Below are 23,750 nucleotides of genomic sequence, written 5' to 3' on the forward strand. Positions count from 1 at the left end.
TCACTGAGTTATGAAAGAAGCATGTCTGACTGGATCCTATGAGAGGGAAATTTATGAGAGAAACAGTCCTATCTTTGGCCAAGCAGATGAGTGTATCTCCCTGTATTCTGTAGCTCAGAGGGCGCTTGTGGAGAACGATGCACTGAGAAGGCAGAATGGGGAGTTTTTTGTCTCAGCATAGGATAAGAAGACAAAGTAGAAGCAGTTCAGCGTCTCTGCAACCATCTTAAAAAACAGAAAAAAACATTGATATGTCTGCGGGGATAAAGAGGACAACTTCTTGAAACCAAATTTTATCTGATAGAAGTGGTTAGAACAGGTATTTGTATCTCTCAAATAGGTGGAAAACCAACATCATATAATAAAGATTGTTCTTCTCTAGTCAAGCTGTATATTAATGAACTGTAACTCTTTCTTGTAAGTGTTCTCATTCACGCCCTAACATGAACTTGATGGAGGTGTTGGCCTTCTCGTCATTGATACCTTGTGGGCGTAACGGCAGTGCTCAGCTCTGACAGGAAAAATTCTTCACTTTGCATATTCCATATCCTGCCAGTTCTGAGATTTGAGGCCAGCAACGAACTCAAGCACCTGGGCAGGTTGAGGCTGGGTAGGTTGAATGTTTAATGAGTTATCTGCTGGAGAGTGCTGGCCGTATGGCCTGTGTGCTCGGTCAGCCTTTTTTGGCCAACTTGTGCAGGTGGCAGGTGCCTCTGGGGCAGTCCAGGCCTCTGTACTGCCCTTCTGTCAGAATAATGGTTCTGCACTGGAATCCAGAGCTAGGAGAATATAAAGGGAGCCAGAACTGAAATATTTAAGAGTGCTGGTACAGTACTTGGATTTTCCACAAGTTCTTTCGTTCATGTGTTGTTAAGAGTCACATTAACTCTGTCTGCTTGATTCTCAGTTTCTAAGGAAAGAAAATGTATATTGATGACATAGTTAGCTTGCTTTAATTCTAGTAACATGAGTTATTGTAAGTGATAAGTATCAGGCCAACTAATAGGTACAGATAGTCTAGATTAAATGCAAACTAAATTGGCATCTACCCTAAAATATGCATATAAAATACTGTCAAAGTATAATTGGGTTCTGAAGCACAGCATTCCTACAAATGTATTTTAAAAAGATATGCCAATTAGTTTACATTAATTATGGTGGTTTGGAGTTTTTTTGGTGGTTTATGCACTAAACTGTAGGAAAGCTGGGATAATAGATGCACATTTCTGGCAAACAGTTATGTTCCTGTTTGCAAACTCACTATTTCTAGCTTTAGTTTTTATTACCTCTTAAATTTTACTAAAATTATAGGAAAAGTCAATCAGTTTTGCATTAGAACTTAGCATTGACAAGTTTTCCTATTCTACTTTTACTACTTAGGAGGGAGTAGTATCTCCTACTGATCTAGACCTTGTGATGTCTGATGGATTGGGAATGAGATACGCATTTATTGGACCTCTGGAAACCATGCATCTTAATGCAGAAGGTAGGTAGTTGAAAGTGAATTAAATACAAAGGGAAGGTTGATTTTGCATAAAATTTTGGAAATGTACAACAGAACAGTTTAGGATTGCTGTAAATATGGCTTTTTTCTTCTTATTTTATTGTAAAGAGGAGAAAAGGATAATTTATATAAAACTTGGAAAAGTGGATGAAAGGGAATGGATATAACTATCCTGTTATAAGTGATCAGATTAAAGTTGAGGTCTTAATACTAGCCATGTACTCCAGACTTCCAAGATTTCTCTCAGTGCATTGCAAACGTTGTTGAGGACTATCTGATGATCAGGTGAAGAAAATGTTGAAAAAGTTAATTTGATAATCCAGTGTGAACAGAAAGTCATTCTCTCGAGGTGAAGTGCCTTTTTGCAGAATTTGTAGCTAAGGCGCAGTGTAGGTATGGCTGGAGCTTTGGAGCTTTCTTGCATGAAGATCCCTTTAGATCCCGGGTACAATGAGATCGCTACTGTGCAAGACACTTTGCCTGTGAAGGTGAATTAATTCAAGTAAACAAATAATAAATTAGCATCTGTCTTGTAGTATGATCAAGACATATCTTAGATGTTTTGGGGAACTGTATGTATTAAACCAAACTAAATAAAAGTAAATTGCATAAAAGCAAATCAGAATTTCAGGTGAGGGTTACACAGGTTTAAGCACAGAGTTTAACAGAATGTGAAAACTTGTCAACAAGTGAAGCTCTACCGGGTACATTTTTAGCTCCTTTTATTGTGGGCTATTTCTTTATTCTTTTCATTTTTATGATCCCTGACATGATGAGCCCTTGGTCTTTTAGGCACTGCAGTGATATATAATAATAGAGTAATAAAATAACAAGGCACCAAGATCATAAAACATCAATGCACAGTTACCTATGATCATAAAACATCAAGGCACAGTGTTACCTGTGCCTGTTTTTTGGCTAGTCACCTGGCAGTTTATCTTATATCTCTTAAGGCTGCCTGGACAATTTTGACAGGAATGTGGAATCATGGATCCTCTACCTGGGTCTTCTAGCTTGTCAGTTTAATTGCATACCAGGAAATTAAATGTCAGAAAGTATTTGCCATTGTCCATTGCTAGGGAAACAACATCCATCCTCTGTGTAGGGCCATATTCCTCAGTTTTCCTCTTCTGATCTGTTGGTATATTACAGTTTTCTGATCTTCTCAGTGTAAAGCATATACATTTTTCAGACTCCATAAGACAATGCAGGAAGCACAAGCCTTCAGCACAGCAATCGGCCCGGAGTCTGGCAGGCCTGAGTTGTCCAGTGCTGCTCCCGATACTCCACTAAGCTGCCGTGCTCTGCAGTACCTGTCCAGGCACAGGCTCTCCCCATGCAGGACGTGAGAGATTCAGGAGCTAGACCTTCGTTCCTGGTGTCCCAAGAGGCATTTGTATGTGTCATATGCAGCTCTGGAGTAACCCTTCCCTGTAAGAGTTAATGGCTAATGGTGCTTATATATCACTGAGCACTCTGAGAATGTGCTGGGACCTGAACTTGTAGATAAGGATACAGAGCAGACACGGCTTGGAAGAAGGGATGTCAGTTTGAAGAGGCAATGTGGAATGGTAAAGGGGTGTTGAAGGCTGGTCGGGTTCCTAGTTTGGATAACTGGATGTATGAAGAGAATTGGGGGAATGTTTAGCTTGGTATTCAAAATTCCATGCAATTTGTTTCTTAAAAGGTGGCACTCTGACATATTTCTAAAGCTTTTAGGATTCTAAGGCCCATGCATCTTTAGTTCATCTAGTCTAACTTTTTCATTTAGTTAAAATAATTTGGATGTCTGAGTTTCTAATTTGGTTTATGTTTTGTAATAAACAGCTGTTTCAGTCTCCAGGTGATTAGTAACTCTGTGGCCAAACACTTTGTTCCAGGGAAACTGTTTAACTGTTCAATGAAAAGATAATCTCTTCAGTCTGCATTGAAAGTAGGAAAGGGGGGGTAATGGTGTCTTGATCTGAACATTATATCGTGGTGAGCTTGCTATTCTGTTCAGAGCAGTGTGCTAAACTGCCTCTACTACAGTATAAAAACAGAACAAAATGCTTGTTGTAAATGCTGTTGTAAATCAGAGAACAAATCATGCTTGGGAATCCTTTCATTTTTTTCCTTTTGAATTAAAAAAATCAGACTTGAGTCTACAACAATGTTCATTTGAGATGTATGAAATCGCATAAATAATCTGGTTTGGTTTTGATTTTTTTTCCTGGAGTGCTTTTCTTTGGCATCTGATGTTCCATCCTGATCCAGTTTAGCTTCCTTCCTCCCATCAGGAAATGGTTACTGTTACAAAACATTTTCAAAATGAATGTCGCAAACCGGTTTTAGGTAACAAATGTGACTGGCAGCTTACTTAGTCATGGCAGAGATTATCCCAGTTAATGCATCTAGGTTAATGCTAAACTCTTATCAGGAATGCTAATATTCCAGATCAGAAAAGATGCAGAAGAGGAAAAGTCATGAGCAGTAACCTAGGAAAGAATAGCCTGGGGGAGGTCTGGATGCCATTATTCAAATAATTCTTTGTGGTTGGGATCAAGTCAAAACAGAAGTGTGTTGTAGCTGTCTGGCTATTTTAACATATTTGTCGCATTCTCAGTTAAAAAACTCTGCAATGGCATCATTAGGGCCGCTTGCTGACTGGGCAGTTTGTGATTGTGCAGGAGCTTCCATCAGGAGAAGGGTTGTCTCACTGCCGTGTTACTGACGCGCCGTCTCTGAGCCGGGAGCTCCTCCTGCTCCTGTGCTGCCGGGTGGCTCAGGCTGATCCCTCCTCAGAGGCGGTTCAACACCAAAATTGCTCATCTTGGGGCTCACGGCCCTTAGTGGTTGTAGTCCCATGCTATGGCCAACTTCTTCTTGTTTCCCCAGTTCTGCTTCCCATAGTATGGAGATAGTATGGACCTCGATTATTTGGTCAGGACAGCTCTTGCTGATCCACTGTGCTGATGTTGTGTATTTTCCCTCCGTGGAGAGACGTGGAGGTGGACACGCTATTTCTTCTCTCCTGTTGATCAGCAGATTCACCTCTTTTACAGCAACTGCCTTTCTCTTCAGCCTTAGAAGAGAAACTCCCTAACTCCCAATCTCATTGCCAACCAAAAAAGAGAAGGTCTAGGAATATGGGAAGCATGTGAGAGAAAAGGACATTTATATGTGGAAGGTGAAGAAGCCTTTTTTTTTCTGAAGGGGTGTGATGTGAGGTTTTGGTTTGGTTTGAAGAGAGAACAGTGTTCCAAAGAATTTTTGGAGATACGTATTGAACTTCTTACACACTAAAGCCAACTTTGCCCCTATTACTTCTTTTTCTTTTCTTCCCTATTGATAAATTGTCTTGAAAGATGTAATCCAAGCCACTTTAAATTACTAGTCAATCTGTGCATGGGTAGTAGAAATTGTGAATATACACTGGTGTGCAGCAGTCTCGAACAGAGAATAAAATGCCAATGTTGAACACAGGCAGCAAGAACAACTGGAGAACTGAATGGCGATAGACAGGAAGGAAAACCCCTTAAAAAAAGAAAAAAGAAAAGCACATCCAAATGATGTAATATGGTAAATGTTGGTTTTGGTTTCAATAAGCTTTATCTTCCAGTTTGTCATCTTATAATTTGACCTGGCACCATCACAACAAATGCTGTTGTCTTTTACAAGAAACACCAATAGACTTCATTAGAGGCATTTTACCCAGTTTTTTATTATGGGACTATTTTAGCAGACACCGTGTCCCTCCTGTATGTGTGCCTATCTGTGAATCTGCAGATGTTGCTCTAGGCTCAGGAAGGCCATATGTTCTGTGTCTTGGGCTTTCAGTTAATTTTAAGCCCTTGGGAAAAAAAAAATCTGTAAAACCAGAGGCTATTCTATTATAAACAGAGTTTTATGTGTTTGCAGCAAAAGGTCTTCACATATGCTTCACAGTGCGCTGTGGAGTTATTTCAGTGGATTAAGAAGTGAGCTATAATTAGTTTAATCTGGTTTAATACTTGCTAATGCTGTCTCAACAGCTAGATATTGGGAGCTTGAAAGATCTTCATTGCTATTTTTCTCTTGCATTTACAAAAAGACTATTCCAGGATCGTAGTCTGCCTATCGTTGTCTGTGGAACTTATGTAGGTGTCCTTAGAGGCTTTATAGAGATTGGGGCTGACACATGGTCCTTCATATAACCCCAAATATCCAGTAGACCAGGCAGGACTCTTCACGGTGAAACTTCTGCGTTGTTTTAGAAGCGCCTGTCAGTGACAGAGGGGCAATTGTAAGCCCGAATTCAGAGCAAGGAGAGGTTTCTTCTCTGGCTAGGCAAAACACAGCCAAACATGTTCATTAATATGTCTGCAGGTACTGTAGAAATATAGAGCTATTAATGCATTCTGTTTCAAAAACAGAAATCGTTGTTGTTATATGCCCTGGTTTAACACTGGTGGGTAGGAAGCAGCAACCCAAGCTTTTGTACCATGAGCAAGCCAAAGGTGGGAGATAATCTTGATCAAACCTTAAAAAAAAAAAAAAGAAGTATTGCCTCTTTTTCTGTCCGAACTATCTATTATGTTTTACGATAATCAAGGATCTCCGTTTTACTGCAAGCGTAGTGCTGAGATGAAATATCACAGAAATATCATGTTCCATTCACTTTCCATGAGCAGAAAGCAGCTCATGGCACTTGTAGAACTGCTCTTCTAGAAGACTCAGACTATGGAACTGATGTCAGATAAGAAATTAATCTACCAAAAGAGTAGAGTTCATATTAACTCAGTTTAGTTCCTTGATCCAATTCATAGCAGTCCTGCGTAAGTTTTGTGCATCATTATTCAGATAATGATATAGAGCCAGAGAGAATAAAGCTCTTTTGTCTCCTCTCCTCTCCTCTCCTCTCCTCTCCTCTCCTCTCCTCTCCTCTCCTCTCCTCTCCTCTCCTCTCCTCTCCTCTCCTCTCCTCTCCTCTCCTCTCTTTTTTTTTTTTTTTTTTTTTCCCCCGGTGGTGCCACTGGCTTAAGGTAGTTGAAGGAATTCATGATGTAACTAAAGTCTAAGTGAGTTCCTATGTGCATTAATGTAGAATAGCAAGTGTGCTGTGAATTCACACCCTAACTAGGTGCATGCGTCTGTGCCTAGACACACCCTTGATAAGGACGAGATTACATATAGAAAGTTTTCCTCATAGCTGTAATGTCTAGAAATATAATTTCCCTATCAGCAAACCAAAGAGCCTGGGATTTTTTTCCTTTGAACATATGTGCATGACAAATTCCCCCCTGGTGTTCCTGAAATATGCCCCTTCTTTTCTGTGCTAGTCCCTACTCATCTTCAGTCTTACTGAGTGCAACATCTTAGTTTTTACCTCCTAAAAACAACCCCACCCTGGTCTTTTCAAACTGTTGATGCTGTTACATCAGTGGCTTGACCATCTCATCTGCTCTTTTGACAAGTCATTGCAGTGTCTTCTCACTATGCTGCTCATCAGGTTCAAAGTTGTCAGTTAATGCTCCGCGTTAGGAGGCACCCTCTGTGTTCACTGTGTTCCCCGTCCTTACTAAGAACACTTGCCTCTCTGCCACATTTTGTCTCCTGCAAGTATCTTGGTGCCTTCCTTGTTTTGCCCTGCGTGTGCAGTGTTGTTGTCAGACTGGTTTCCCTTGCTCCCATCCTGCAGCCCTTTTGCTTGTTGTCACTGACACAGCAAACAAGAAATGAACATATTTGGAGATGATTACATAATGTTTTACATGACCAAAATACCATTTGTATTGTCAGGTTTTCCTTCCTTTACCATGCTCCTCCCATCACCTTTATGTTTATGACCCTTGCTTGTGAAGATGTCTTCTGAAAGCAGTAGGGGATTTTATCCATGCTCCTAAGCCAAATGTCTGTCCTGAATTAACTTCTCCTGTCCTTCATCAATGTTGTGTTTCACTTGATGATGCAGCTAGAGACATTTCACTGATACTTGGGTTTGCTCCGCACCAGTGCAAGTCTTTCAGGTAAGGACCTGCAAACCAGAACAAACTCTTGTGGGACAGGCTGAGATGTAGGTTTACAGTTCATTAGCTGTTTTGAAAACTGCCTGGGCTCTTATTCAAGCTAAATGTGAAGCAGCTTGTTTCTCCTTCAATGGCAGTATAAAAAAGCCTTGAATTTCCTATTGGGTAAGATGCGCATGGATAGCAGAAGTTTTAAATAATGCCCTTCTCTGGCTTGTGATAACTTATTCTTGTAGCTATACTGTACCAGTCAGAAACACTGGACTGTCAAGGAAGTTAGCATATTGCCCCTTTCATCTCTACAATCCCATGTCTACAGCTTCCTTAATATTCTTTGGTACTCATTGCTCTTCCTCTTCTCTCCACCTTCAATGTAAACACATGTGATGAAAGAAAGGTTTAGGGAACCCCTGCCAGCCCTGGAGAAATTTTTCCTATGGTTGTGGTTCTTATGAGCTTGCTGCCACTGTCCCTTTCTCTGTGCTCCCCCTGCAACATGGATGAGACAAATGTGCAAGGAAGAAGGAGGCTTAAATGGCAGCACAGGACCATATGGACAAGAGGAAACTTACCATCCTCCAAGTGCTGGCAATTGTGCCACATCTTTCTCTACTTCAGCCCCACTTTTAACAGCCCCATTTTCATTTTTTTTTCTGTTTTCTCTAGCTACCCTGTCTGTCTTACACACTTTACAGATGCTTATTCTTCCAGCTAAGGTTGCTGTCTGAGCTGTTAATTATTGTTAATTACTGTCTTGTTTGGTTTTCATCTTCTTGCTCCGGTGCTCCAGACAAGTGCTCATCATCCACCACCATCCATCTAGTCCTGACCTTTGAACCAAGGATCTCTGAGGTCTAAAGGCTTGGAGTCAAATATTTGCCTGGTTTGAGTTTACAATTCAAAAGCAAAGTGACTTTTCTAGCAACATTTTCTGTTGCTTGTGCTGCCCTGAAGCTGGCAAAATAGGGTTAATCTTGAATACTTAACCTAAGTTAAACATTACATTACTGTCCCTGCTTAGACTTCACACTAGGGGAATATATTTTGAATTATCTATCTTGAAATTAATCTTTTTATCTCTAAGTGAGACCATGTGTATATTCTAGTTATAGGTGTACCATCTTCACTTAAGACTCGAAAGTATTTTGAATGCAGTGTCCACCCCCTGTTTGGCATGCAAGGTGGGGGCTGCGTGTTGCCATTTCAGCCCCAGTGTTGGGGTGAATTATGCTGCTGCTCTTCTCCAGACACATAACATTTTATTTTCTGCCTTTTCTTATTTTGATGAGTTTGCAGAAGATCTCTTTCAATTCATATATTACGTACAAGGACTGAATTGCATCACCCAAGCTGCATTTGGCACGTTTCTGCTGCCTTGGTGAGATGCATTACCCAGGAACTGCTCTATGACTCATGCAGGCTTTAGGGGAGCTGCCAGGGGAGGTTACATTCCAGGAGTAACTGTGAGGGCCGTCTGGAGCTGAGGAGTTCAAAGTCACCAGGTAAATGGGCCAGCTAAGCCCAGACATTCAGCTTCCTGCCAAACGCTACTGAGAGGCTTTTTCAGAGTGAGGCTCCTGATTTCTGGCACATAGACTTTTCTGGCACATAGACTTCTCTACCACCTTCTTCTGACTATCTGACCAGAATCAGGACCACATAAATCCGTGGTATTATCGTAGAGGCTCACCAGGAAGTTGAGGTTCACCTTGACTTTTGGAACGTGAATCCAAACAAACAAGTCCAGCACTGGTCTAGGTGTCAGCTGTGTCACAGAATAGTGTGATAACTGACACTGATCTGGTTATCCTTCCTTCTATCACTGATTGTTCATGTAGATTTACTTGAATCACAATATTAGTTTGAATTGCTCCCTCTGCTTTTGCAATTGTGGTGTCTGGCAACAGCTGCTGCCAGCAGCTGTGAGTTAGCAAAGTGTCCCCAAATCCACATAGTTCAGCACTGTTCATCGTCAGTCATTTCTACCTGAGAGCTGCTGCATTCCTGAGTTGGGAATCTCCCGTGACGTGGTGTGATGTGGGGATAAACATTTTGCTCCACTCCTGACCATTGGAAGAAGCTCCGATTGGCAAGCTAAAATATAAATGCCATGTGGCTGGTGCATGAGTCTTATCCAGAACTATCCCAAGATCCCTTCTGTGAATCTAAGCTGTCTTTGGGTGCCAGGGTCTGGGAGCCCAACTGTTACCTGTAAAGCGCTTTACACTAATGACAGGATTTGATAAGTGTATTCTGGTAACCAGTGGTCCTTTACATAGTTTTTTATGGAGGACCATGGTCTAAGTTCATTCCACGAATCAAGATGTGGAATCATGTCATGGCCTGTTCAGAATCCCACAATAATCCTTCCCTTCCTGAATATCACTTCCTATCAGTGATGTTTTAGAGCTCACTAGGCAATGTGAAGGTGTCTGGCTATATGCCAATCAAGAATATAGAACAAAATACTAAGTTTCTGTATAGTTAGCACACCTATATATGTGCATGAGTATCTGACCTCACTTTTTTATTGGAGAAGGCCAGAAAATGGTAGAGCATGTTCTAGAGACAGATGTAGTCAGTGGATAGATAACACAGGGAAACAGGCTGTCAATTGCTGGTTGACATGCTCTGGGCCACACACAGACTTAAGCTATTTAACCAAGCAGATGCTTTTCTCAGAACCTCTTCCCTTTGGACACTGGACTGCGTTTTTGAAAAGAGTTAAATACCCTCAAGTATCTTTCTAAGTTGCTGTCCAAGCAATGGACATATTCTCCCATTATGTTGCTTCAGCTGTTTAACTGAAATGGTCATCATGACTTCAGAGTGCTAGTCTGTCATAGTCAATGAAATCCTCCACTGAGTATCTGACCTCTGAAAGCTCTTCCCTCTTTGGTCCAGAAGCAGGGATGTCCTCCATGCTCTCCCTAACCCCAGAGGCCCTTTGCAATGCCTGTACTTCAGCCATTTCAGGCTGTGAGGCCTGCTGAGCAGCGTAAGTTTTGTAGTTTGTGACTCATGGTTGCCACTACTGAGAGGTTTCTGTTCTTTTCTCCACCTTCAACCTCAGGTATTTAGGGTTAAACAGGCGTGACTTCCAGTGTATTGATATCCCAGTATTGCATTCCAGGGAACTGTTCTACCACGTCTTCAGGAAAAGGACTACTTAATGACTCCTGACCTTGGGTGCATTCTTTAATGTGGTAGTCAGGCTGCCTCTCTTACATTTCTTGCTTTTTGTGGCCACAGCGAGTTCGGGTTCATGCTTCTCAATCTGTTACGTGATATCTTTACCCTTCAAGAAAGAGTTGGGTATAGTCACCTGTTGCCTAAGACTTCTGCTGCTTTCTATTTATCATGGCTTTGGTAACTAGCTAATCCAAGGAGAAAGGAGGGGGCAAATTGTTCCATCTCTAAGATTCTTGATTCTGTAGTAGCTAATAGCATGAGAAATTCCAATAGATCAATTATTTTAGGATTCCTACTGGAGTTGAGGGAAGGTGGATTTTCTCTTAACGGAGCCAAGTTCTGTCTGGCTACCATTTTACCCACAGTTCAACTGATACCCAGGTTCTGTGACTGCATGTATTTTAAGGGCCTGATCAAAACATATTCTCCAGTCAAAGATTTTATTCCTTAATGGGATTTGAACCGTTGGTTACAGATTCTAATGGGTTGTTTGTTTAAACTTCCAGCTTCCCTGTTCCCTTTCTTGTCTCCCCATTGAAGGTAGTTTTGCTGATGGCCACTTGTCTTTGCTAGGAGGATGATGAAAATTCTGACTGTTATGCTTGATCTTCCTCACGCTCTCTTTTTTTCAAGCTGGAGTGTCACAGTTGTGTTTTAGCTGGAGAAGACATTCCAATTTTCCCAAGTGCTCATGCTGACTGTACTCCTCAGGCTGGATGTCAGGAAGCTGCTGACTGTCTTTGCAGATCCTGATCCTTTCAGAATCTGTTCAGCTCATGGTTTGACCAAAAAAAATACAGCATTTTTGAAGCTATTAAGATCTGTCATTATAATAGAGGTGTTCAGTGGCCACAGCTTGTGTGAAAGACGGGTCCTCTGGCAGCCGTTGAGGGAGACACAGCTTAGAGTCACTTGTGGTTCATGTACATAAGAACTAGTTCAATGAAACATTCTAACTGGAAATCTTTGACATACAGTCTCCACGTGCCTTCATCTTCAACCAGCTTTTCATGCCCTCCTCTGAGAGAGATATGGTCTTGTAGTTGAAATACCTAATAATAATAATAATAATAATTCAGCAGAAATAGAATCATAGGATATTTCAAGTTTTAAGTGGCTTAGGAGGTCTGTAGCCCAACCTCCTGCTTACAGCAGAGTCACCTGTGAGGTCAGAGCAGGTTGTCAGGGTTTGATCCTGCCAGGTCTTGAAAACCTTCAAGATTGAAGCTGCCTCTGCCTGACTATTCTCATGGGGAAAAGTTTCTCTTTATATCCAGGGTGACCCTTTCCTATTTCAGCGTTTGCCCGTTATATTTCATTCTCCTGCTGTGCACTGATGTGAAGAGCCCGGCTGTGTCTTCTGGATAACCTCGTAGGCACTGGCACGTTGCTCCTGATCCTGAAGTCATCAACTTCAACTGATCAACTCATCAACTTCAACTCAAACTGATCAACTGGCACGTTGATCCTGAAGTCATCTCTGCTCCAGGCTGAAGAAGCTTGGCTCCCTCAGGCTCTCCTGCCAGGCCAAGTGCTTCAGCCCTCAGCTATCTCTATAGCCCTACGTTGAACTTGCTTCGGTTTATTAATATCTTTTTTGTTCTGGGGACCCAATACTGGGCCACGTATTATAGGTGCAGTTTAGTAACTGAGTAAAGGGAGATAATCACTTCCCTTGGTCTACTGGCTCTGCTCCTGTTAATACAACAGGGACGATGTTGGCCCTATTTTGATGACAGAGCAAACTGCTGGCTCACATTCAGCTTGCTGTCCACCAAAAACCTGAGTTTATGGGGTCCTCAGCCTGTTTCACTGCAAAACTTTCCACTTGTCCTTCTTAAATTTCATAAGGTTCCTATTGCCCATTCCTCCAGCCTGTCTAAGCACTTCTGGATGTTTTAAGTCATCTCTGCCCTCTGTGTACCACCTGGTTGTCTCCCCTAATTTGGTATCTCACAGACTTTCTGAGCAAGTCAGTTGAACAGGTTTCAGAAGAGATTCCTGCAGTATTCCATTTTTATTGGCCTGCAGTAATAAATGTCCCATTAACCATTTCCCTCTGAAATTGATTGTCCAACCAGCTGTTTAATTTATCTAGTTGTCCAAGCATTGGACCTTAATGTTCTAACTTTGATACAAGAATATTGTGGGAGATGTGTCAAATGTCATCTTAACATCAAGATAAATGCCATTTACTGGTTTCTCCTTGTTCACAAATCCTGTGATTTTTGTCACAGATGGTAATCACATTGGTCAGACATCATTTACCATTGGTAGGAACATACTGACTGTTCCCAGTCACTTGTTTTCTTCTTCCTGTGCCCAGAAACGTGTTCCAAGGGGACTCCATGATTTTCCCAGGAACTGAAGAGAGGTTGATCAGGCTGTAGTTTCTTGGGCTGTTTTTTGGCCTTTTTTGAGGCTGGGTGCAGCGTTGGCCTTCCTCCAGTCACTTGGCAATCTCCGCAATCTGCCTTGCAAGGACATCAGTCATTTATCTCATATTCTACAATGCAATTTGTTTGGTTCCATGGAATTGCAGGGGTAAAGTTCTTGCAAATAATCCCCGACTGAATCCTCATACACTCTGCTGCTGAGCACAGAGGCCTGAGAGATCTTGTTGGTGAATACTGAGGCAAAGAAAGAAATGAGTAACTGCTTTCTCTGGGCCTGCTGCCACTAAATCAGCCATTCATTTCAGTCATGGGCCAACATTTGCCTTGTTCAGCCTTTTATTACAAAGGAAGCAGTAGCAGTGCTTTTTTTTGCTCTTGATGCCCCTTGCAAGTCTCAACTGGAGTCGAGTTTTGGCTTTCCCAGCAGCATCTCTGCATGCCCAGACGGTGATTTTAAATTTCTCCGTTGTAGCCTGTCCCTGCCTCCACCTTCTGTATTCTGTCTTTTTGCGCTGGAGTTTAGCCAAGCCAATCTTGGCCTCCATGGCCACTCCGTATCACTCTTGATGTACTGAAAGTCAATATATAAATAATAACAGAAATGCTTCCACTTAATCTGATATGTACCAAGCAGGTGGATAGGAGACGTAGGAGCAACTCTTTCTGTGGGCAAAGAGAAGCTTTCTGGTCTCAAGTAACAAATCACAAATATACCTTATTATGTACTGCACCCCTTAATAGTATTGACTGCTGGTGTTTTGCATGTATGGCTTTTGCAATGAAGACATGTTGTAAATATTTTTCCATGAACTTTCATGGAAAAGCTGTAGACTTTTCCTTGAAAACATTTAGTAATCTTAAGCATAAGAGCCCATTTCCTGTCCCTGCAGCCGCACATTCCTGCAGAGGGCAGAGATCCTGTCAGAAAAATGGCACATGTGTGGTTATATATTTAAAGGCTGCGCAGGGGAAGGTAAACTCGTGTTTGCAAAAGATTTTCCTAGTTTTAAGGTCTCTGACTTCATAGTTTAATAGTGTTTGTTAACATCAATTTGCATGAGTAGGAATGTGTGTGAACAATTAATACTGAAAGCATTTCTGGTTTCTTTTTGTCTCTAATTTAAGACATTGCTTAAGCACAGACAGTGCTACTTGAAGTAGGAATTTGTTTTCTTCTCTAATGCTTCGCTTCCATTCTTAGGCATTTCAAATTACTGTGAAAGATACCGTGAAGGTATGAAACTTGTTCTGAACACGTTTGGACCAGTACCGGAGTATTCAGGTGAAGTTGAGAAGAAAGTCCATCAGGTAAATATACAGTGCATGAATACAACGATATCCAGAACCATTCAATTTACTGTTAGAGGCATCTGTGATCAGTATTTATTATGTGAATGTGTACTTTGAGTGAAAAGATCCGTAGAAAGTGTTTATAGTAGTATGTACATTTTTAAAGCTCTTTGAAATACATTGAGAGAATGTGGTACAGGACATGAGTAGCATTATTATCAGCCAGAGAAGTGGGCTGCTAACAACTACAGGGTACTGACATTAAATCCTCAACTTCTACTGGTTTTATCCTATATCTTATCCTCTGCCACAATATGCACAGCTACAAGTTTCCTTTCCTACATTAAGACTTTTCTCCCCATGTTCTCTTTCTCATTCTTATTGCATAAGCCCCATAACCTTTTTCTTCAGGATGGGCTAGCTGGCCAAGTAGGTTTATTTATGGATAATATGATGTGCTGTCTTTAAACGATCTGTATTTTGTGCTGTTGATGAACTGTGGTAGCTAATATAGTTGCATCTTCTGTTTTCAAAGGTCAGTTAGAAGTTATATCCCAATGATATGTTCATTTCCTGTGTCTTTTTTTCCTCCAGTGCTGCTTCTGAATAGAGCATAGAGCTCAGACTGTTGGGCTGTTCATACATCATGCATAGATTTTTAAAGTATTTTGTTCCTATTCTTGTTTTTCTATCCTTACAAACTAAACTCCTAGTCCGTTCAGCATGCAAGGAGATGCTTAACATTTATCATGCAAGAAGTCCAGTAAGATTACTGGCATGCTTAAAATCAAGACGTGTTTTAAATGCAGTGCTGGATTGGGACCCAGTTTTCTAATGTTTTTTTCTGAGCCCACACTTAGTTTGTAGTAATAATATAGGCTTTTGAGGGCATCTTTAGGAATTACCTAAAGTATTTCCATTTCCTAATAGTTGACTTTTTTTTTAGGCTTTGCTGAGGACTACGTGCATATATCAAATTGTTCCTGATTAGCTGTTGCAGAACGATTCTATGTATGGATGCACTCACACATGAATTAGGTTTAGAGCACATGTTTAGCCACATAAGAGGCCATGTCACCTCCTTGCCACTTTATAAAATGTTACTGTCTAAATGGTAGAGAGATGTGTCCGTGAGGGGCTGTCCAAGAGGAGGCTGATGCTTTGATGTTTCGTGAGGATTTTCATTGCTACATTCAGGCCAACCTTCAACTGAGAAGTTTCTTCAGCTGGAAAACAGTCTTGATAAGAAACTTCCTATTCAGAACAAGAGTTTTAATCACCTTTAAATTCTTCTGTTTCAGGCAATGTCAGAAAAAATTCCAGTGGTTCCAAAACACCTGGATAGCAGGAGAGAATGGAGAGATGAATGTCTTGCTCGTCTTGCCAAATTGAAAATACAGATGAAATCTGATTGAGGTGCACCTTGTCTAACAGGAAAGACCAAACGAAGAACAAGCCTTCATAAGCAGCAGGGATTTTTGGTGAGGCAGAAGAGGTGCAGGCGATGATAAGCACAAATGTAGAGACCAATGAAACATTTGGTCCAAATTTGTCATGATGTAATTCATGAATAACTGGAAAAATTATAAAAAAGTTCAGCTAAAACTTTATCAAATTATTATATATATGCATTATATATGTGAGCATTTAGTAGCTTTAGCTATATTAATAATGTGCAATACTGGAACTCAATCAGGTTTTAAATAAGGTGGTTTTAAACTTGTTTAGAAATTCAGAGCTTGAACAATATTTGCTTATGCAGGGATCTGATAGGCAAACATCAGCTGTTTGTCACTGGAGGAAAAAAGCCCTCACCAGCCACACAATGTGGCAGTGGAGTTAATTTGTAACACATGGACTATAGATAGGAGGAGATTGCGTTGAACAAAGAGCAGATTCACTGACCATTCTCCCAGTTAAGTGAGAGCTCTGCAGCAATAAGGGTCACTTCAACTTTGCCCTGTAACTGTTTCACAATGTAGAGGAAAGAATTCCTTTCCTTCCCTATGGCACTTATGTACCTATGTGATGAGTTAAATGTGAGTGACTAGAACAGAGCAGACTTCCTTATCCCCTACCCCGATTCTGAAAAACTCATCACAGACCTACTCAGTTTTTCAGACATGCACTTGATATCCCATGACTTCATCCTGACTTAAGTCAGATGTTTGATGCCATTGATAGGCATCGCTGCATGAATGTGTGTCCCACTCTATAAGTTTTCTATGACAAATGAGATGTTTTGATATATCAGCTTGGGAGACACCTTCCAACCTACATGATGAGCTCCTGGGTGATCCTGGGAAGCCCATTCACCGCTCTGTTGCCTTGTCTGTTTTGTACATTGTCTGGATCAAGGGCTGTCTCTGTAATTCAGCTGTGGTGAAATTAACACTTTTGGCTGAAGGAATCTCTCTTACCTGCTGCTTTGCTTCCCCATGCAGGGAAATGTCCAGCATTTATGCTTTACTGCTGCCCCTTTCTGCATGAGTCACAAGGCCTGTAGAAGAACAGAGTTTCTACATGGCAATAGTAGTATCTCTGGTTGCTGCAGTGGCTTCAGACTACAGCAGACAAAGTTTTACTACGAGTGTATGTGCTATATAATATAGCTGAACCTTGATTTAAGCTAGAACCTTTGGGCATTGTTTTAATACAAACAATAACTTGGCATCACAACATTGCATCCCTGTCACCTGAATTAAGCATACTTGAATTCGTACTAGCTGGTCATGTATCTTCAGCCACAGCACAGATTCAGAATTGTTAAACTGACTTCTTAACGTTTGGCTCAGGAACATTTTAACTCCTGTTCTTAATGCAGACTGCAGGTGCATAAACAAGTTACTGCACGTTAATTAGTTACCATGCTGTGAGCCCAGCAGCAGATAAACTGTGTGGTCGGATGTAGATGGGGCAAAAATGCATCTCTGTATGTAAAACGTGGGATAGGATGCACAGTACAGAGGTCTACACCTGAACAGATGGTCCTATGCCCCTTTTGTAATGAGCGGAAAAAGAAAAGTGTGTAAACTCGATTTATTTTATCCCAATGTTGACCTAAAATGGTCAGGTGAATCATCACACCCTGAAAACACCACTATTCTATTGCCTGGAGTGGGAACAACAGTGACTGGCTCTGCCTGCACTGGGACACCTGAAGTTGGGGAGGTCACTTCCCATTCTTGGTGCAGCAATTTAATTATGAGGCTGATTTCTTCTTTTTAGGTATGTCTTTGTATTTTTGACAATTTCATAAAAGGTTCTGATTATTTTTAAGATTAGAACTGTTTTGCTGTGGGCATATGGCATTGTCATAACTGATTATCTTGCATTGCTTCTGTTTATTTTGAGGTATTTTAAAATGTAATCACATCATTCAATATTTGTCTCTGTTTTTATTATTTACTTATGAATAAAAATAAACTGTTATGAGAATGGTGTTAACTTCTTTTGTGGTCCTGTGTGACACTGTAGTGGCAGCACTACATATACCTCTTAAAAAACAAATGCCTTGGAAGAATAAGTTGCAGAAGTCTGGGGGAGTAAATAGACAAGAAATAGTGTGCATTCCCATATAGTTTGTACATGGGCGACAAGTGGGATGAAGAACTTGGCAGATAGTACGTTCTAGATGACATTTACGTAGTATTTGAATAATACAAAACTACTGCTAGCAGTAGTAGTTGCAACTAGCAAACTGGTCACAAATACAGTTAGAAAACACTGCGAAGTGTTAGCAGAAGGAACGGGATGAGCTCCACGTTGCTCTGCTGCTCTTCGACGACCCATGTTCTGCTCGCGGCAGCAGTTACCAGCAGCCATTAGACAACAGACGCCAAAGGGAGCTGACCCTGCTGCGAGCTGGAGACCTCCTGTGGTCCCTTCAACCTGGATTATCCGACAGCACCAACTTTCATTTGAGTTGGCCTACTTTGTAGAAAAATTCCTCCAACTTTAGTAAATTAATTCCAATTAATTTATATAGATTTGTTTGAATTGCCACCTGTGTTGAAGATATTTTCCCTCCCTCTGCACTCTCTCCTCCCCATTCTTTTCTCTTTCCCCTGTTTTCTCTCCCTTTTCACTTTTTCCACTGCTTCTCTCTGTAGCCTCAGCTTCTCACACTAGTCTGTCACTAACTACTTCCATGGTATTTAGCAGGTTAATTTGCCCCGGTTCTGCTAATTGAGTGCTGAAGAATCCCTTCTGGGGAGCAGCTTGTTAGAGCTGAGCTGCTGTAAGATACAAATCCCAATCCTGTTAAATTAAGTGATTTAATTATTTTCTTCAAATTCATATTACTCCTTTTACCCCCTTTTTCACTCAAATACAATAGATGTCTTGTGATAGATTGCACCTGATGGTCTTTTCCAATTAACAGCAGCAGTCCTGTAAAATTGCAGAATTATACCAGCTACAGTCAAACATTTATATTGCTTGATTATTAGTAGAAGAAGCAAGGTGAGTGTTCAAGTAACTATCTTGTAATAAGGTATGAGGGTTGAGATTTTTTGAAAAATTTATCTTGTGCCTTTTTAATGAAATTTCATATATTTTAATTCTGTATTATTTTTTATCTGGGTTATAGCTATAGACCTTGTAGTTTGTTTTTCTCTGTTTTACTGATTTTTATATTTATTGCTTTCTTTATTATGTATATTTTGCTGTCAGTTACTGTTTCTAAATAGAAGGAAAGTACTATATGTTCATATCAAAGACTTTGATTTAATGTTAGAAAACTAAAACACTTATTTTGTTCAATATAAGGCAGAAAGAAAAGATGTAGGAAAGCACTTCAAGAAACACCTATATGCCTGTTTCCTAGGTTTTAGGAGTAGGAGAAGTAGTTGAAGTATCTTGCAAAGCAGGAGTGTGAGCTTACTTTCCTGGTTTGTAGTTCTTTGTCTGCTGAGTCATCGTAATAGTTTGAAGTTAAAATGGGAGTATTTTGTGGTTGCCTTATTACCTACTTGGAATGTTCTTAGGAAATGGTATTATTCTCTCTGCACTGTCTTTTAAGCTTAAACTAATTTGTAATGATTGCTATAAAACAAAACAGAAAAAAACATTTTTGGTTCAACTGCTGTGAATATAACTTTCAGCTTTCAAAGGAAGCTGTGATCTGCCACAAGCGCGTAGGACGTGAGGAGGTTCAGGCTAGACGTTAAGAAGAATTTCTACACAGAAAGAGTGCACGGAAAGCATTGGAACAGGCTGCCCAGGGAAGCGGTGGAGTTGCTGTCCTTGGCAGTGCTCAAGAAATGTGTAGGGGATGTGGTTTAACAGGCAGGGTGGGGATGGGCTTACGGTTGGATTCAATGATCTTGAAGGTCTTTTCCAACTATAATGATTCTGTGATTCTAAGACAGGAGCCAGGTGGATTTAAACCTAGAAATTGTCTTAAGTGACAGAAGGAAAAGCAAAAGACCTCTTGCTTTCAGCAGGGCCCATGAGAGTATTTCATAAGTTAGTTCAGGTTTAGTTAGGCTAGCCAAATGCAAACACCTCTGTTTGCTGTAGCTGCCCGCTCGTCTCGTGTTTCCCCAAGATGCAGCTCACGGACAGGGTTGCAGCAGCTCCCCTGGACGCGTGCGCTGGAGGTTTGAACTACCTGTGTGTGTGTGTGTGTGTGTGTGTGTGTGTGTGTGCACGCACCCACCTGGACACACTACTGCAGGTTGGTTAAAGCGAGTGGAAAACCTTGGCGGGGAAAGGAAAACTGACCTCGGGGCGGTGCGTGTTTGGCTTGGTAAGGCTTCGTGTCAAGCTAATGGCTAAAGATTTATTTCTATTTTCCTCAGGTATTTAAAGAAAAAACAGAAGGGAATGCCTCCTGTCAGTGTGTTATTTGCATTTATATATATATTTTGTGGCGACATAACCTGATAGTATGGCACTTAGAGTTACCAGCTGACTGACACTTCCTACATCTTGGGCTTTTTTTTTTTTTTTCCTCTGGTAGAACTTTATTTTACCCTCTTTTTTTCCTTTTATTGTATAGGTTTAATTTGGAGAAGTCACCTGACAATCTAATACAATCAAATATTAATAGCCAGGGCTATTCAGACTTCTCTTATCTTTTATAAACTAGAGGCCAAAAAAGAACTAACATTTAAATAGCAAATACTGTTGTACCAACAGTTTCATAAGACTTGGAGAATAGGTGCTAGTGCCCTACCTTGGAGCTTATTTCAGACAAAACAGAGCAGCCTTGGCTGTTTGACCCCAGAATTTGCTGTGAAGCTCCGGTTTGCTCCTGCCCACACGCTGTTGTGAAATGCTCTGGGGCTGCTTTGGGCTGGCTCCAAATGGAAGGTGGCTGCAAGTGAAGCTGTGGCCACGTGCAGCGGCGTTACGGGGTTTTGTGTACAGCTCATGCCGAAATGGTTCCATGTCCTGCTGCCTGGGAAGAAAAGCATTCCTGCTGGAGGACAGCCCTCAGTAAGAGCCCTGCTCCCTCACAGATCAGCAACTGCCTTGAAATACAGAATCAGAGAATGACTGAGGTTGGAAGGGACCTCTAGAGATCATCTAGTCCAACCCCCTGGTCCAGCAGGGACACCTGGAGCACGTGGCACAGGGTGACATCCAGGCGGGTTTGGAAGATCTCCAGAGAAGGAGACTCCACAGCCTCTCTGGGCAGCCTGTTCCAGGGCTCTGTCACCTTCACAGGAAGGAAGTTCTTCCTCACATAGAGATGGAACTTCCTGTGTTTCAACTTGTACCCATTACCCCTTGTCCTGTCACCGGCCACCACTGAGAAGAGTTTGGCCCCATCCTCCCTACGTTCTCCCCTCAGGTAGTTGTACATATTGATCAGATCCCCTCTCAATCTTCTCCAGGCTAAACAGGCCCAGCTCACTTAGTCTTTCCTCATATGATAGATGCTCCAGTCCCTTAATCATCTTTGTTGCTCTACACTGGACCCTCTCTAGAAGCTCCACATCCCTCTTGTCCTGGGGAGCCCAGAACTGCACCCAGTACTCCAGGTGCGGCCTCACCAGAGCTGAGTCAATAGCTAAGCCTGATTTGTCTTCTAGGTTGCTGGAAAACTACATGGCTTATTTTATTAACATATAATCAAAGAAAGGCTCCCTAGAGCAGCACATCCCTCAGGATGTCCCCTTCTCAGATCCATATGGGCATAGATGAGAAAACATTTGGATGACAGAAGTCCCAGGGAGACTCCACTCTGCAGTGATGACTGACAGGTCCCACTCGCGGTTTGTGCTGGGAAGCAGGAATTAATGGCAGACTTATTGGTAGGACTTCACTGCAAGAAGGAGCCCTGGACTATCTGATGCACCTTCCGTGGGAATTTTCCTTAACCAAGTATTGAAATGAAGGAATGCCTGGGAAAAATGGCACTTACTGTGCATGAGAAGGCTTGTGACTTCTTGAACCTGAGCATAAAATGGAGATATCAATACTTGTGTTTGTAGAGTTCTTTCAGATATTTACCCCAAGCAATATGGGTTGTTCTTTTTAACTTAAGTCTATATCAAGTTTGCTATTGCAGTATTAATGCAGTGCCCGAGGCCTCCGTAAGGATCCAACACTCTGTGCTGGCGCAGCCAGAGAAGGCGCTTTCAAACAGATGACATTAGTGAGCCTCTGGAACTTAGAATCATGTGAAAATCTTCCTTTGTGTTTTTGATGTGTTTAAACTTTATCATCAGGTCTGGCAGTATTTTTTTCAATAATGTCACAGTACATACTTTCCATATGAGACCATTGTTGCTTGCTCATGATCTGCTTTAAACAGTTATTGCATTTAAGTAACACAATGGTAACATTTCTGGCTGCCCAGGGAGACAGCGATGAGGCTGGGAGATCCTTGCTGTCAATCTGATGTTACTCAATGGATGAGCTTGTCATTTAACTTGGGGTTCATGGGAACTGCCTTGATATACCTTGTTCTTCTAGGGAAAAAAAATATATATAGCTTTTTTTTTTTTTTTAGCTTGCCTAATAGTTTCTTATATGGTGTAAGACTGTTACTCCCAGTGGGAATGCTTTACTGTTCCATGGGGCTTTGCGGAGGGAGCTACCTTGGTGCAAACCTTGGGAATTTTCATGTAGAACAGAAATATAGTGTGTTTATAAACTAATTTATAGTGCGCGAGTTCCTTGCTACCTGCAGCAGCAGGCTGTTGTACGGCAAAGTTACTGCTCAGTTTTAATCCTAACCATTTTATTGTGAGTCTTTAATTTTCGCTTCTAGTTCTGCTTTAAAATCTTGTGTGGTTCAGTCTGTCTGTTGAGTAGTTAGAGGTAGGATAGAGCATTTAGGTGTAATTAAAAACAAATAACTGGCTTTCCAGATAGCACAAAGAAGGCAGACAGAGAAGTGCAGAGCCTCTCACAGACCAGAGCACCTTAAGACCACAAAAAAAAAAAAAAAAAAAAAAAAAAAAAGACTTTCCTCCATTTGCAGAGCAGTGCCATTTCAAACCGATGGGGTAATGGAAACACTAATTGTGCCACTGCAAATGCATGGAGTAGTGGAAATGTAGTTGTGTAATCCAGCAATTTAGCTGAATGGGCAGAGCCTGTGCATAACCCAGATCATACAGAAGCTGATTGAGTAGTGCAGAGAAGCATTGTGCAATTTTGTCAACCAGAAATGGCTTTTACTTGCTTTGTTTTTCCCTTCTTTAGGAAGAAAAGCATATTACAAACATCATCTCTTCCTTCCTCTCCCTGCCTTCAAAGTCTATATGAGTGTGATTATGTATATTTAATCAATTTTTAAAGTCTGAATATATAATTGCTGCAGTGGCATCATCATACTTCCCTAGCCTGTCATTTAGAAATCAGAAGCTATTAATAATAAACATGGGACAGCTAGAGGAAAAACACATCATATATAACAAATATATACATATTACATATATTACAATACATAATACATAAATATAAAATTGATAGAGGACTGCAGATATTTTTATCACTAAAATTGAAAAGGTTTCATTATGTAAAAAAAGAGTTTTAACTTATTGTTATTTTAATCTGATCTTAGCATTTGAATTCTAAAGAAAACTATTATATAGAGATGAATGGACAATATTTAACCTATAATAAAAGTGACGTACTTGTTAGTGTTTGTCGTAGTATTGCCTTGCTGTATTCTGTGAACAGAGGGTTTGCAAACAGCTTCCCTACAAAAAGTTGAACTGAGATGGGATAGCACAACCTGGCAACTCATCCCAATTACCCTAGTTGGACTGGCCGTGACAAGCTATTTCGACAGCGGTTGTTGAGTGTATATTGAGATCATTAGTCATGTCCATTCTGCCTACATGGAGTAAAAAAGTGGCATTTCCATCTGCTGTAACCTGCCAGTTCCTGAATGCCAATACCAGGATCTTCTGCTGC

At 41.0% G+C, this 23,750-nt stretch overlaps 1 protein-coding gene across 1 annotated transcript in view; it reads left to right on the top strand.

Moving 5' to 3' along the window:
* The window catches only part of CRYL1 (crystallin lambda 1), a 50,907-nt gene extending 34,753 nt beyond the window's left edge, over window positions 1–16,154 (top strand). Inside the window, exons 6-8 of the mRNA XM_088522285.1 lie at window positions 1,381–1,486; window positions 14,281–14,387; window positions 15,671–16,154. Coding sequence (XP_088378411.1) covers window positions 1,381–1,486; window positions 14,281–14,387; window positions 15,671–15,784 — 327 coding nt within the window. The 3' untranslated portion in view covers window positions 15,785–16,154. The remainder of the gene's footprint in view (window positions 1–1,380; window positions 1,487–14,280; window positions 14,388–15,670) is intronic.
* Window positions 16,155–23,750: the final 7,596 nt, after the last annotated feature.

The sequence above is a fragment of the Tinamus guttatus genome, unplaced genomic scaffold (assembly GCF_059628265.1).
Source record: "Tinamus guttatus ecotype Peru unplaced genomic scaffold, ASM5962826v1 Tinamus_guttatus_pri_ptg000150l, whole genome shotgun sequence".
NCBI lineage: Eukaryota > Metazoa > Chordata > Aves > Tinamiformes > Tinamidae > Tinamus > Tinamus guttatus.